The sequence below is a fragment of the Protopterus annectens genome, chromosome 1.part0 (assembly GCF_019279795.1).
Source record: "Protopterus annectens isolate FY-2018-M chromosome 1.part0, PAN1.0, whole genome shotgun sequence".
In the NCBI taxonomy this organism is placed as follows: domain Eukaryota; kingdom Metazoa; phylum Chordata; order Ceratodontiformes; family Protopteridae; genus Protopterus; species Protopterus annectens.
The window spans coordinates 242845866-242863365 of NC_056725.1; the positions used below are offsets into that span (position 1 = coordinate 242845866).

A 17500-nucleotide genomic window follows, 5' to 3' on the forward strand; every position below is an offset into this window, starting at 1 on the left:
AATTAATACAGCATATCAACGCATTGATAATATTTTAGAGGATATGTTTAATGAAAATTTGTTTACTATGAAAACGTACGCCTTTCTGAAAACTGAAAAACCTATAATACCGGCCATCTTTGGCATACCAAAGATTCACAAAAATAGTTTTGACCCCCCCCTGAGACCCATTGTCTCAGCGGGGGGGTCTAAAACGAATTCTTTGGCAAAATATGTTGATCAAAAGGCTAAGCATATATGGTTACAAAAGGAGGCCATCTTAAAAGACTCATGGGATCTATTGAGAGGGTTGAACAATAGCCTTTTTGATGAAGAATTGATTTTCGTCACCATTGATATTGTTGACCTATTTGGATCTATACCTTATGAGGCTGGTATAAGAATGTTCGAAGAAGAGATTTTTGGGGATAGTGTATTAACTCTAGAAGAAAAGGTAGTGTGCACAGGTTTAATGGATATGGTATTGAAAAATAATTTTCTAACCTTTAACGGAGAATTTTTCAACAATTACAAGGTGTATCAATGGGGCAGCCTGTGCACCTACCTTTGCTAATTTAGTACTAGCAAACTGGGAGGAACAGTATGTATTGAAGTCCGCCTATGTCAAGTGTTGGACGTTATATAAGAGGTTTCTTGACGATATAATAATTTTTTGGATAGGGGGTAAGAAACTATTAGAAGAATTTATTGAATATATAGCTAAAACTACTGACTTCTTAAAATTTACTTATAATTATTCTGGAATTAATATTCAATATTTGGATGTTGAAATAACAAAAAAAGACAAAAGTTTTGAAACATGTGTATACAGAAAACCCACATATGTGAATTCCTTTTTACACTACAAAAGTGCCCACCCAATATATTGCAAAAAAAACATTGTAAAGGGGCAATTTGTGAGGGGGTCCAGGATGACAAACGATGAAGGAAAATTTAAAGTGGAATGTGATTTATTGGAAGGAATGTTTCTCGACAGAGAATATCCTTTAGTATTTATTAGAAATATTAGATCCGAAGTGGAAGAGGGAAGAAAAGGAAGATTTCAACCTATTTTTGGTATAACTAGTGAACACAATAAGATAGAAGAGGAAAAAGTAGGAAATTTTCAAAAATCTTTGATTATGGAATACAATTTATTGAATAAAAATATAAAATTTGTATTCCAGAGAGAATGGGAAAGATTTATGGCCCTCACCGACTTGGAAGGACTACCCCAAGTGACACCAAGAGTGATATTCAAAAACCCAATAAATATAAAAGGAATTTTGGAAAATAATAATTGTAGTAATAAAAGAAGCCAATTAGGTAATAGGGTTAGGGTGGGAACCTTTAAATGTGGTAAATGCAAACAATGTGAGCACATTATTAATAAAGACAATGTTTACCTGATAAGTAGGGGAAGAAGTATAAAAAGTAAAGGGTACTACAATTGTGATTCTATAGGACTTGTGTATTTGGCTATTTGCATGGAGTGTGAGTCATTCTACATAGGAAAGACAGAAAGGACTCTAAAGAGGCGTATTTACGAACACATGTATGATGTTAAAAAAGAAAAAGACACAAATGCATTATACAGGCACACAAGGACTTGTATAGGAGCCAAATTTTTGTTCTTTGTCCTAGACCAAATAAAAAGGAATATAAGAGGAGGCCTTTGGGAAGAATATATTGCCTATAAAGAATTATGGTGGCAAGTGGCTTTGGAGGCAAATAAGAAACCAGGGCTAAATGAATATATTTCTATTTTGCCACTTTTGAAAATTAGATCAGCCAAGTTGTGAAGGAGTATGCATTACCATGTTTGGACAGTAGGTGTCACCCTTACCCTATTTAGAAAATACAGGTTTACACAGGTAGTTTTTTGACTTTATATTTAATAGTATATATTTTAAATAGAAGTTTTAAACAAAAAAATGGTTTTACAGTTTTTATTGTAAAATGTCAACATAACAAATATAGGGAGTTTTATAAAATAAAGCTTTATTTAGTAATTTATTGATTCAGATAATATTAATGAAACAATTAAGGTTGTAAAAGGAAGTGATGAAATTTTATACTATGTAGTAGCTAGAACGTTGATTTGTAGGTTCATATTGTGAAAGAACTATGATTGGATGTTATTTAAGTTGGTTTTATATAAAATGATCCATTTAAATTAATATGGCATTACATCTGATGAAGTCCCTGTGGACGAAAACGCTGTTTATGTGAATGCGTTCATTTTTATTGTGTATTTAATTGTGTTTACGTTATTTGTGGCATATTAAATTGGATTTTCTCAGCCTGCCGTGGTCATCGCTTTCGTAGATTTGCTTTGCTTGGTGGAGTTAGGAGGTGTTTTTCTACATATATATATTAAAAACACAAGAACAAAAAAGAAAGAGATATGAAAAAAGAGAGATTTCTGTACATATATACAGATATGACAACTATGTTTAAGATAAGAACAAACTTGTGTGTGGGAGACTGTTTTAATATATACTAGATGGTATCACTAAGACAGTTGTTTTCTACACCTATGGAAAAAGTTATCGTTTCATGTATATAAAATGCACTAAAAACTGAAGCTACTTTAACTATTGCTTATCTTAGCATGAAATAGGTATGTATTTGATATACATTGCTCCCTGTGCTGCAGTATACATATGAGCTGGAAACCATCTGAAATGTTGGGCCCCACTACAGTAAGTCCCAGAACGCGGAGACTGACTGGCAGAAAGAATGGACTTACTTATACATAATCCGACCCCCCAACCCTGCAGGAAGATGTCATTTCGAGTCACAGGGATGAACTTCAATTTCAAGGTAGTGAGACAACACGGCGTTGGCTCTCATTGTTACCCTGAACCTTTTGAAACTGGCCATATATTTCTACTGATTATAAATAATGTCAGTGAAATAGACTGTTAAAATTCAGTCATACTAAAACTGTTAATAACAAATGCAATTCTGATAAGTATTTTTACACGTGAATATTGTAATCTTCATATCTTTGAATTTAGATTTCAGAACAGATGTTTTATAATCAATCTAACAATGTCTAATTAAAAAATAGTCCATGTCAAAAATACAGCTAAACAGGAATATATATATATATATATATATATATATATATATATATATATACATATACACGATACACGTGTGTGTGTGTGTTGTGTGTGTGTGTGTGTGTGTGTGTGTGTGTGTGTGTGTGTGTGTGCGTGTGTGTGAGAGAGAGAGCAATACTTAAGGGTGATCTCTCCCTAACTGAGACAAGTCAGTGATACAGAAAGTCTAAATAATTCTGAGCTACTAAACCAAAAGCCATTTGTTTGCTGCAGTATGTATTATTTGTCTATTGTATGTATATTCAGTTGTTCTTCATGTACTCTGCTGCACATTTATTGTTCTGTGGAGCTTTTCTCCCCGGGCCTCCACTGAAAAAGGACCTGTGTCCAGTTGGAATTTCCTGGTAAACAAATGTAAATAAGTAAATAAATAAATAAATCAATAAATAAATAATTTGGTCAACTACAAATCTCTCAAAATATGCATGTTTAGTTCCACATGTTAAGTCTGTATATTTGGTCAGAAAACTCTTAAATAAGTTGAAGCTCTGATGATATATAGCTAGCCTCCTGTTGTCTAGAGGTCATTTTTCTATCATCACATTTTAACTGTTTGCCTGTATACTTACTTTTCCAATTGTGATGGAGGCTGGCAGAAGTGCAGACATTCAACATCCCTGCTGTCGACACACAAGCATTTTCCTATATCCCTTCTGCGTCTTTTGTTTGGGTTTCCAATTCCATAAGGAACTACTTGCCTGCAGGAAAACAAAATCTTAAGTTTTACCATTATAATTTTATTGCAGTCTTATTAATGGAATTGCAGGAAAAATGGTTTATACCATTTACTGTATATGCTAGATATGCTAAGTATTCCACTCTTATAACCATGAATATTATTGGCTAGATATATGAATCAAGATGGCAATTATTGCTAGTAATAATAGGCAACAGTGATACTTTGTTGAAGTTTTACTTTGGCATTCAGTGCCAGTGCAAAATTTTCAATTATTATAGTGCAGGGAACTTAATTCTTGTTTTAAAATGTGTATTAAAACCCTAAGTTTATCTGTGCAGCTTGAGGAATCCTGGAGCCCTTTTTTTCAAAATCAGGCATGGAATGACTTTTTGGCATAGAATGTTACCCAAGGAGTAACTTATTTTAGACTCACAGAGTAGTATAAATTTAATTATTTAACCTAATTTTCAATTTTATATATTTTTTAAATAACAGTGGATTTTTGGCTGATTTTTCTTCAAGAAATATAAGATAAAAAGTATTTAAAAATCATTCAAAGGACAATCAAGAGATATTAAACAAAGTTACTGCTGGGCCTGACACAATCTCAGCTTGATTGTAGATTTAAGCCTGATCTGAAGATAACTGTTGATATTTACTGCTAATCTCCAAGGCTGCCAGTGTGCCACTATAAAAGATGAGTAATATTTTTACAGTTGATTTTTGTTTATAAACAACATGGCATATAGAAGAGAACTGCATATATAATTCCTCATTCTCTTTGCTTTTACCTTTTATAAAAGACCTGCTTCAGGTACAAGCTGGAAAAATGACTGAAGCAGGAAGTGTAAGAATAATCTTTAAATCCACATCTCTTCAACTGCTGCTAAAATGAATGTAAAAAGTTAAATACTTAAAAATAATCGAGGGCATTCAGGAAGTTGGGAGAAAATTTTGGAAAGAGTTATATCCGTTCACAAAATATATACTTATATGTTGAAGCATGTTAAAAATTTTAGGCCTCTGTATGAACCAAACCTAGACATCCAAAAATTGTCTTAAATTATTACTTCCATCTGCACTGCTTATAAAGAAGTTTTTATCTGCTAACTATGGACACAGCAGCACATGACACAATAAGGAAGTTGCAAACATTAAGCACACAGACAACCTAAAGTCAAGTGCCAAACTTTACCTTGCAGTTAATGCCCACTATTGAATAAAAAAAAAATAAAAATGTTATAGGAAAAAAAATCCAAACCCAAAGAAAACCTAAACAAAAAAGGGGTTATTTTAGCAAGTATTCCTTCATGAAATATACATGACAAACCCTACCATTTAATAAAACTACTGAAAATTATGCTGAGTTAAGGTATACAAACAATAATGGATAATCACTAATGGTGGACGTGTGCATTGTTTGTTTTTAACCCCTTATATAAAGGTACTCACCATAAACATCAGCTCAATAGTATTAGGAAATCTAGAGGAAAAACAACACCACAAAAGCATCGGCAAAAGATATAAAACACTGCCATAACTTTCATATTCTCCCATGCACTTAGAATTCTGGGCTTTTGGTCTCTTTAAACAGCAAAAATAAGAATGCAAGGTTCTTGTTATAACATCATTTGGTAAACTCTTTTAAACATGAAATATAATTACAGAGATCAGCAAAGAAAGCAGTTGTAACCAATGAATAACCTTAACTTGCCGTGGTACTATTACTAGTCAGGACCAGCAACCAATACAGAATTTCAGTAATGGGACGAGGTGGGTGAACAAGCCATTTAAGTAGCAGCAGACTAGACTCCATTATATGGCAGCTGCAACAATCCCATAGTAAACAAATGTAATTCTGGGACACTTCTAACCTTTAATCATTAGTAAAAGAATAGATTATTTCACATTAGCAATTTACGCTTGAGCAATCTTTTTCTAAAAATGCTTGAATAAAGTATCGAGATCAATAAGTTGTCTAAGGCGATGTCCGCAATAAAGGAATTAATTAGAGCTTGTAACAAAGTTTCAAAAGACATACTATTGGTTGATTGGGAAAGTTTACATTAACTATGCATATTTTATTCACAATCTTTTGTCTGGGTGGCAGGGTTTAATTGATGAGCTTTGTTTATTAATTTCAGAACTGAATATTAGTACAAGAGTTTTCACATTCACATTTCAAATTTTCAAAAATAATACAATCAGTGAGATAATTTATTTGTATGCAAATGTAATTTGGAATAAAAGTTTAAAGAATGCGCAATGTACTATTATAGGAATGACACTTTTTTAATTTTTTATTTGGATTTTGAAAGAAATAATTCATTATATGATGTAAAAGGAATGTGGTTAAAGGGCACATTTGTAAGACTTGTGAAATTAATTTTGCAGGATAAACTGTTTGATCAGGAAAAGAATATAGTAAACACTGAAAACAAGGTATCAGAAGATTTTAAATATGTATGGTAGTTTTGTAAGTCAACATAATAGTCAACAGAGTTTATTAAAAGGCTTGTAGCCTATATTTTTCTTTAGACTGCTAGATCTTAAAATTATGCAACAAAACTGAAAGGTAGCTTTGGGGAACTCAAAATGAACATAGGCTGTGAGGACTAAAATGTCTGAATAATATAAGCAATAATTTGAAACAGTTACAAGAAAATGTTGGTATTCCTAAAAGAAGAGGTACCTTTCCTTGAAGAAGTTGTAAACAATGCCAGTTCATCAATATATCACCTTATACTGAAGTCTTTGGCTGTGATAAAACTTATCCTTTTCCAGGCTATTTTATGTCTAACACTGGCACTCTGTTTATTAAAGTAAGTACATCAGTTGGAAAAGACTCTGTATAGGCAAATCTACATTTATTCCATTTTGATGTGTGTGTATTCAGTTATCCCTAGAACCACCATATTGACAACACACCCATAAGAGTCCACCCAGTAGTTAGGAACTTGGCCATTATGTGTCTGTGGTATTGAGGAAATCATTCAATGTTGCACAACTAAAAAACAGGTATGACATCCATGTTCAAAGTGGTCATTGTTCCACTGTATTCAGCACTCATCAATCCTAACATTGAGTAGAATGCCCCCTTTGGTAGGTATCTAACCAGGCACATCCACTGATTGGAATGTCCACAGAGGTTCCTTACTAAAAGAATGTTGTTGTTGTTGTCTTTCGGCTTTTCCCGGTTAGGGGTCGCCACAGTGGAACTTCGGTCCGCTAATGATTGGCACTAGATTTTCACGAATGCCGAGGTGCCACCTTTACATTCAATCTTCAACGAAGGCACGCCCATTTACGCATGTCTTTTGAATGCCCACTTAACCATGGGGAGGACATGCAGACCGTAAATAATGTGTCATATGCAGAGCACCTCAAAGCCTTATCTCCGCATTCTGTCTCCCACAGGCTATTGAGGGGAGATTTATGCCTGGAATACAAGGCACTCACGGACCCTATTCTGATTGACCTTCTCCATACCTACAAAACAAACAGCACCAGAGTGAGAGTCATACCAGTCAATCATTGAATAAAGCTATGGGTACCCATCCATTCATCTAGTTTTGGTTTACAGAAAGATAATGAGTCAAGCTACTTATCATGCAGGGGAAGTTTATTCTAGAGGTTTGAGACATGTTGAGTTATAAACCTGTCCATCCAATGTGCTTTGTTTATCAACTGATGAAGATTTAGGTTCCTGATTATAGTATTGGTGGGGATATTGTATTCACAGGGAAACAGACGGTCCAGAATAATCAGGGTCTCTAATAGCATGGTAAACAAGAAAATTATCTTACTTCAAATGTTTGAACAAAGAGGAAAAAAAAAGAAAAAGACACTGAATAAAGGCATGAATTTTCTAACTTCTCTTGGTAGCATAGAGATGTTAGGCCTGTGATCTTTATGGTTAAGAACTTTTGAAGTCTTTCTAAGTGCTTGATATGTGTTCTGTGATGCAACCCAAAGGAGCAATTGTATATGGTACGTAAGTCCCTAACTATGCATTTTTTTATAGAGGTGTGTTGTCAAGACGATATGATGATGGGAGGGATTATCTACCAAATGTGAAGATACTCTAAGCAACTCCAGTGGTCAAGTGGGATAAAGCCCCGACTACAGCCCAGTGGGCCTGGGTTTGTTTAGTGGCTCAGGCGTTTGTTGCAGTAGTAGGGGGAATGGGAGCTCATTCTGAGGAGCTGGATGCATGTGTTTGGGCACACAACGTGACTGGAACTTCCTGGCTACAGCAGCAGGGTGCAGCAGCTTGACAGCATCAGCTCCTTGCTGAAGTGTGGAGAGGTTCAAAACTGCCTGTCCATTGCGTGACCCCACAGATATTGTCATGGCACCAGGGATAAGTTTAAGATAGAAACTCCCAAGCTGGGAAGAGATAAGCCATCACCCCCTCCAGACACACTTAAGCTTTTCACTGGGCCTGGCTGTAAATGTAGTGCTAGTCCAGTGGATATTGGAGTGGCCAGTAGATCCAGAGTAGGACATGGGGTACTGGGGTAGCTATTAAGATGATGGTAGGGGGATAGAAAATGGTGGATGTAAAAAAAAATAAAAAAAAAAACCTGATGATACTATTACTTTTTCCTATTTAGTTTGAGCCTATTTTTAGTAATTGTAGCTTGCTACAGATCCCCCACCATGCCCCAGAATTCCAACTCCTCTTTTCTTGATGTACTGGAAAATATTAGGGTTCAACCAAACACCCTAATAATGGGCGATTTCAACTACCCCATCATTAACTGGGAAAACTACTCATGTACCAACTCCTTCACTCAACGCTTTCTGGAATTCATAAACTCCAGTGCCCTGGATCAACTTATCCACACCCCCACCAGGGCCAGCAATATCCTAGATCTAGTCATTACCAACATGAGTGACCGGTGTTCCACACCTGAAGTCAACGCCTCATTGGTCCGATCTGACCATAAGCTAATTACCCTAGATATCCACATCCTGCCCCCACCCCCCATTAAGGAAACCATGGTAAAAAAATTTCTCCAAAGCCAACTTCATGCTTCTTAAGACAGAAGTGGTGAACTTCATGACACCTATGCAGACTGACAATACAGTTATGGCTACTGAATCCTACACAATTGCACTTTATAAGCACTTAACGAGTGCATGGATTGTGCTATTTCAAACAGAACCAAGACGCTATGCTCCAAAAAAGGAAGTCAATCTGGTGGCCCCCTGCCATAAACAAACTGTACAACAGAAGGAAGAAACTGTTGCAAAAGAGACTAAAATCCCATGAGTGGAGGAGCTCCCTGGTCAGCCTCAGTAAGAAGCTGCGATCCCTGATAAAATTCTCCAAAGCTCGTTACGAAAACAAAATCGTCACTGATTCTAAAGACAACCACAAAGCATTCTATAGCTATGTCAAGAATCTCAATGGCAACACTCATATCTGCTCTGAGTTACAGCACAATGGCACTAAATATACAGACCCAACTGTTATTGCCAACATCCTGGCAGATAGGTTCAGTGCTAACTTTACCCCCCTCTCACCCCCTGAAGAGCCCATCTCTGTACTGGAAGACTGCAAAGTTCCTGCAATCATGGCTGCACAGGTAAAAACCACACTCTCCAAAGCCAAGAACAAAGCATCCATGGGACCAGACAACATCCCAGGCTGCGTTCTACATGAACTACAGAAAGAACTGGCACCCCACCTAAGTGCCATGTTCAATCATAGCCTCACCTCAGGCTTTGTGCCTGCTGAATGGCACACAGAGATGGTTATCCCACTCCACAAGGGGAGAGCCACCACGGACCCAGGGAACTACTGCCCCATAAGCCTGATGAGCCTGGTCTGCAAGGCCATGGAATGTATCATCATGGAACTTATATACAAAGACATTGGTAATCTCCAAACTCTGGACCCCTCCCAGTTCAGGTTTGTAAAAGGCAGATCATGTCTCCTAAACCTGATAGACTTCTTTGAAGCAGTCACTAAAGCTGTAGATGAGGGTAAGGTGGTTCACACAGCCTATCTAGATCTTGCCAAGGCCTTCTACACCATCCCTCAATCTGGAATTATAGATAAACTTACTTAACTAGGTATAAATCCCTATGTCACAAGATGGGTTTCCAAGTGGCTCACTAACAGAACCCACACTGTGAAAGTAGCAGATTCCAAATACGACTTCACACCAGTGATAACTGGAGTACCACAGGGTTCATTCCTGGGTCCTCTCCTGTTTGGAATCTATTTCTCTGAAGTACAGGCTAACACAGAAGGTCTTTGGCTAATGAAGTTTGCAGATGACTGCAAACTAGGAGCCATAATTGAAACTCCTAACGATGTGGACATCCTACAAAAGGGCCTCACTGAGACAGATGCCTGATGCCAAAGCCATGGCCTCACGCTCGGTGCCAAAAAGTTCATTGTCATCCCCTTTGGTAAAAACTCTGTACCCATGAACTACAACATAGGCAGTAGTATACTTAACACCGAAAGTGTGATAAGAGACCTTGGGACACAGGTGGACAGTAGTCTCTCCTTTGATAATCACATCTCCACAGTAGTCAGGAAATCCTTTTAATTGCACACCTCATCACAAAAGGTTTCTCATCCAGAAAAAAAGAGGTCATTGTTCCCCTCTACTCATCATTCATTAGACCCATTATAGAGTACAACACCCCTTTTGGTATGTACCTCACAAGACATCTACAACAACTGAAAAGGCCACAGAAATACCTCATAAAGAGGACTACCAGCCTCAAACAGATGTCCTATGCAGACTGTCTAAAAAAAACTCCAGCTTTACTCTGTCGCATATCGCCTACTAAGAGGTGATCTCTGCCTAACATACAAAGCTATGTCAAACCCAGAGCTGTTGGACATGCCCCATTTAAAGAAATCCCAATCCCTCTGAACTACATGCAATAGGGACCTAAACCTTGTCACCATAATAAACAGAACATGCCAGAGGGATAGATTCCTGTCCCAGAGACTTCCCATACTCTGGAGTAAACTACCTATCTATATCAAACAAAGCTCCTCATCTTGATGATTGGATGGGAAATAAGAAATCCACCCCGGGGATCACTTCTGTGGCTCTACTCGACAGTGGCACAGGAAAATAATTTTCTTGGGTGGCAAAAGCCAGGGTACCTTTTTGGCTGGGCTTGTATAGGCCCCAGGGCCGATAGCCTAGTACCTACCTAGGAACGTATGAACCTAAGATTTTGCTTGGGAGAATTCATTCTTTAAGGTTATTTGTGATAGGGTGACATATCAACAACCCCATTTTGCAATCATGTGTACACTTTGTAATCCGGAGTTCTTGGTTCTCTTCTCGGATGGCTGAAAAGTAAACACCCAAAAGAAGAGTTAAAAACACCAAGACCTGAGAGACACTGCTGGTCACTTTCACACTTAATGATGAGGCACCTGTAACTCACACTTTGTGGGTTCTATCTTTCAACCAGTTCACTGTCCATCTTATAAAGCACTTACCATTTGTAAGATGCAGCATGGGGAATGTTGTTGAAGGCCTTGGCCAGATCCAGATAAGGTGAGTTCACTGTATGGCCACCATCTACAGCCTATGTAACCATTATGAAGAAATTTACCAAATTAAATAGACATGATCTTCCTTTCACAAAGCCAAACTACTTGGGGGGGGGGGGGTCACATCAAACAAAGCTTTTGATACCCCATTTATTGATGTCATTTATAAAATGTTCTATGACTTTGGAGATAAAGCTTGTAAGGATGACAAGTTTGTAATAACCCAGGATGGTTGAAAGGCCACCTTTATGTAAGGACATCACCACTGCTGTACACCATCAGAGACAAAACCAGTACCTATGCTTAAGTTAAACACTTTGAGGAGTGTCTCTGCAGGGGCATGTTTAGCATTGTCGATGAAGCCACTAGGTATACTGTCAGATCCCATGGAGGATATATTTCTGGTCTTGCTTTGCACTTTTAGTAGATGATCTTTTTCTAGTCTTGGTTTGCACTTTTAGTAAATGATCTTTAAAGATAATTGTGAAGTAAGGGATTCAGGTATTCAGGAGCATTGAGTAGAAATATTAGGAATAAAGCTGGCATTAAATTTGTTCACAAGAATATTGACAATGGCATTTGGGTCAGAATAGAAGGCCTCATAATGAATATTTTCACAGCAATGTAGAGTATTGCTTGTTTAGCTTTTTAACAGAGATAAAGAAGGACTTATAATTTCTTTGGTCTCATAAACCAACATAAGTTCATAGACTCTTTTAGAGAACTGGATGGCATTCTTCATCTTTTTGCAATGCTTTTGATATTATCCTTGAGGAGACTGATTTTTCATCTACTAAATAATTTAAGTCATTTCTTTCTTTTATTTTACAGTGCATTTATGATGGTGAACCATAGTGTGGTTTGTTTATGAATTTACCATGATGCTTGGTACTAACAGGGACTGCTTGCTCTAGATATTTTTCTAAATGGGTATAGAATTCCTTAGTGAAACTTTCTGCTGTATTAAGGTCAGGGGAGTTTCACTCATAAATTAATTTTGTTATTTCACCACATAATATGCTAAGGTTGTCAATCTGTAGTCCTTAAGTTCAGTGGGATTTTCTGTAGGAGCTTTTGGCAGTTCAAAGGAGAAGGTCACAAGTTTAAAGTCAGACTTCCTTGGGGAAGAAGATACTGATGCCAGAAGCATAGTTGGTTCAGCCATTGACCTGGGCTGGTACTATGAACCACCATTCCCCATTCACCCAGATCTTCAAGTTGAAGATTAAAAAAAAATGGACAGTCCTTCTAATGGCACACCAAACAGGTGGCCAGATGCACAACCTGTCTCCCTCCCTTCCTGTTCCATACATTAAGTTCCCATTTCTGTGTCCAGTCCCTCCTTCAAGATATTTTATTTAAAACATTTTTCTTTCAGTATGTATCAGACAGTTGCTACAGTTGATATCCTACCTGCACAGAGGACTACAGCACTCATGTTTTAGTCAATTTTTTTTTTACATTTAGCCTGTAGTAAACTGCTTGCTACAGTTTAAACCATGCATGCAGCACTGCAGATCTCAGGCTTGACTGCAAATGCAATACCGGCTTTTAGAAGCCAGTATTGCATTAAAAAGAACTTGGGATCAGCTGATCATGCCCCTCCAACAATTTGTGCCCAGAGCAGGTGCCCTTCTTACCGCCCCCCCAGCTATTCTACTGACCAGAGAAGAAGTATTTGAGTTGGCCATTTTTTTAAAAATCAGGTCAAGAATGCTGTGCCTCTAGTAGTTTTATTTAATAGCTGTTCGAGGGAGTTATTGTTTATGTCTAGGAATTTTTGAGCATGTCTTATATTTGAGGTTAGATATCCCACTTTATTGAAGGATATTTAGAGTCACCTAAAATAAGGGAGTTTTGCTAATATGAAGGTCATTTCAAACACTGAGGAATTCTACATGGTTTTGCATACTGTTGTGCAATAAACAGAGAAGTGGTAGATAGTACCTATCCAAATTAGTGACACAGCATAAATAATAACACTAGGGCAGCTCATTGTGATATAATTCAGCAAAACTGTCTCCAGAAATCTAGTAACTATATGAAATTGCAGCTTCAGTGGTGTGCCAGTAGAACAGAGTTTACTGAGCTTTCAAACTGCATTGTCTAGTAACAACTAAGAATTTTACCCTTTTCAATGAACAACCATTGTCTCTAAAAACCCACAACTGGTCCACTACCAAATTTCTTCCACTGGATGAAGCAGTCAACTACTTCAATCAAGTCTTTTTAGATATTCTAGACAGTCTTGTCCCCTCACGTACCAAAGGAGTAAAGCCTAACCATGCCCCATGGCTAACTACCTCCAGGGATGAAGCCTGGAAGGAATGGCATAAAAATAGAACCCACAACCTGAACTCAGATGTAAACAACTCCATAACAATGGCAAAAAGGAAGTCATCAATGATAAAAAAGCTATTTCTCCACTAAACTCACTACCCAGCAAAATAACCCCAGATTGTTCTGGAACTGTCTTTCCTCTCTCCTAAATCCTGATACTGAACATAACCCTTCCCCATCTCCTGACAAAGACCCTCAAGAAATTGTCCAAGCCTTCAATTCTCATTTTATTGATACTATCCAAAAACTTGATAATGATTTCTCTCTACAAACTAGCAAAAGTATAATTGGCAACATAAACAACAATACACTATCTTACCACTCCCCCCACATCAATTATAATTCCAACAAAAACCTATCCACTCCCCTATTTACATTACAACTAGTACCCACCTCCCTAGTTCGTAAACTCCTCTCATAACTAAAACGATGCTCCCCCACTTCTGATGGCCTCCCAGCTGAATACTTTAAACTTGTAGCAGATTCTATAGCTCTTCCAATTAGCATTCTCATTAACTGATCAATTTCTGAATCATATGTCCCACAACTATGAAAAAACTTAATTATTGCTCCCCTTCACAAAGGCGTAACACCAGTGATATATCTAACTACCGGCCCATCTCCATACTTTTACCTCTATCTAAAATTCTAGAAAAGTGTATTCATTCTCAATTACTAAAGCATCTCACAGACAATAACCTACTCGCACCCACACAACATGGTTTTCGGCCAGCACACAGCACAACAGCCTTACTGTCATTTACCAGCACTGTATACAAGGCTCTTGATGCAGGCCTACTAACATCAGTGATCCTACTAGACCTATCAAAAGCTTTTGATACAGTGTCCCACTCAAAACTACTTTTACAACTTGAGAGACAGTAAACTGCTCCCCACACACGCTATCCTGGTTCCATAACTATCTACACAACAGAAAACAATCTGTTAGATGGCAAAGTAAGCAATCCGATTACCTGATCAACAACACAGGCATTCCCCAAGGGTTTCTTCTTGGGCCCTTGCTTTTTAACATATTTATTAATAATCTCCATAAAGCATCCCTGCAAAGTACACTCATTCAATATGCGGACGATTCAGCTATAATTACATCCTCTACCAACACCTCAGATCTCCTAAAGTTAACACAAAATGCATTTACTTCCATCAAATCCTGGCTTAATGAATCCCAACTTCTACTTAATCCCATAAAATTCAAACCTTTACTCTTCACAACCAAACTTCTAACTCTAGATTTTAAAATATTCTCTCAAAACATTACAGAAATTGAAATTGTAAAAACAACCAAAGTACTTGACATCACAATTGATGACAACGATCCTTTGAGAATCATATACTCAGCCAAGTCAAAAAGACCCATTTTAAGCTTGGCAAACTCTATAGACTTAAACTCTATTTGGACAAGTCTACCAAGTTGAAACTAGATAATAGTCTACTTCTACCCTCCGTCCTCTATGGTTGCCCCATTTTCACTAACCTACACACATCTCTCCTGAACAAACTGCAGTCTTGCTACTATAAAATAGCCAAGTTTGTCTCCAACATGCCAACTCGCACACATCATTGCCTGGCCATTAAATCCATAAACTGGTTTGAGTTCCCTCATTACCTACATCACTCCCAACTTACTCTCACCCACAAATTACTAAATAATCCAAACTACTGCCCATCCCTTCAAACTATAATACAAACACACACTCCTACTCAGCATCTTAGGTCCTCTAACAAAGAACTCTTAACCATAACTAAACCCAACAAAGGAGCTGGACAATGTCTCTACTCCCATGCCATTGCCAAACTTTGGAATGAGCTCCCTGTCTCTATTACTCAACTAGAATCTTTAAAAACATTTAAATTTTCACTAAAAGAGCACTATCTCAATAACCTGGTCTGTTCTTGTAGTCATATGATTAAACCATCTTAAATGTTTTGGCCACTATACACTACAAATACTTTTACTAACTTAATATAGTTGCAATTTACACTATCTGTCTTCATCTCCAATCTCTATTGCTTTCTTTATTTCTGTGGCTGAATAAACAGAATTGATTAAACAGTATTCTTACTTATGAGAATATACAAACAGAATTACTAAACATTTAACAAACTGGGTTTATTTTCTTGTATTGTATATCTCTGTAATATGTATTTGTCTTGTATATCTACTTCAGTTTGTATTATGTAAAAGCTTTCTTGACTTTCAAAGTTAAGCTGATGTTATGTAAAAATTTCTGTGATTGTATGGAGCTTTTCTCCCCGGGCCTCCACTGAAAATGAAAAAAAACACAGGAACAAAATATTGTCAAGGATGTACAGGGTAATGTTCTAGATTTACACCTTGACATTAGTGAAATGAAATGGCAGCTTAGATTAAATGCCACGGTGTTTCCTGGCATTAATGATCACATTAGTATTGCCCCTGTTTTAAAACTGAAACATATTTTAGGGTGATGCGATTATTTATTCATTATTGTATTATTATTAGTTAATAGTATTTTTGCATGGATTGGATATTTTATATCTTATATTTTATTTTATGTTTTCAATTTTGATGTTTTTAATGATGGATTGTGTGTGTTCAGTTCACTTTAAGTATAATGAATGTTAATTAGTTAATTGAGTAATGATGTCATGATTTGGTTTTTATAAAACTTGGATGATTGAATTGTTTGAGATAATTCTGAAGAAGTCTGAATAAAGACAAAACCTAGGTAAATTCATTGTGGTGGTTGATGGTATCTTGCAGAATCGAGTGCTGGTCATTTGTTCCTGTGTTTTTTTCGGTTTTTGGTTTGCTCCACTGAAAATGGGTCGTTGGTCCCAGTGGACCTTCCCGGTCAATAAATAAATAAATAAAGAAAGAAAGAAGGAGAGTTTATGATCATGGAGTTATCTTACAAGTAAGTGCACACACACACACACACACACACACACACACACACACACACACACACACACACACACACATACACAAACACTCAAAGACACACACTCATTCACATGTACATGCACACACAAATACACACAGAAACACACATACAAAGGCACACAAATGCTCACACATGCACTCAAATGTGCATAAATACACACACATACACACATATGCAAGCAGACACATACACACACACACACACACACACACACACACACACACACACACACACACACGCTCACACTTTGAAAATAATTTTATTATGCCATGAACACAGAACTGCTACTGCTGTTGTACCATATCAGCATTGTAAATAATCCAACAAGCACCATACATGCACATGCACTCAAACATAGATATACAGCTATATGTATAAGATGTGCAGCTATTCAAAATAGCCTCTTTTACTTCACAGCTAGAAAGTCATAGTGCATTGTAACCTTAAAAAGCTAGAATGTTAGTGTGACCTTTAGAAAGCAGAGAGCGGCATTGTCTTTTATTTATTTATTTATTTATTTATTTATTTATTTATTTATTTATTTCCAGTTTGATGACTGGGGAGGTCCACTGAGCTCAAAGAGCCCATTTTCAGTGGAGGCCTGGGGAGAAAAGCTCCAATAATACATAGTACAAGCTCCATAATATGAAGTACAATGCATACTGGAAACAGAAACAAACTAAGCAAAGTTTACATACAAAATAGCAAAAACTAAATAAAAGTTAAACAGCAGCTTGGAGAAGGATGTAAAGCATATTTACATGTTTAGTGGTTGAGAACAGTAGTACAAGGCTAAATTAATACAGAGGTTTAAATCATCTGAGAATGATATAGAAGTAACATTAGCATGGATGAGTTATTTATGCATGAATATTAGCATGAG

General features: G+C 36.9%; 1 protein-coding gene across 1 annotated transcript in view; it reads right to left on the reverse strand.

Moving 5' to 3' along the window:
• LOC122791249 (endothelin-1-like) overlaps nt 1-17500 on the reverse strand; it is a 254621-nt gene that overhangs the window by 24568 nt on the left and 212553 nt on the right. Inside the window, exon 3 of the mRNA XM_044058956.1 lies at nt 3680-3808. Within this exon, the coding sequence (XP_043914891.1) occupies nt 3680-3808 (129 nt within the window). The remainder of the gene's footprint in view (nt 1-3679; nt 3809-17500) is intronic.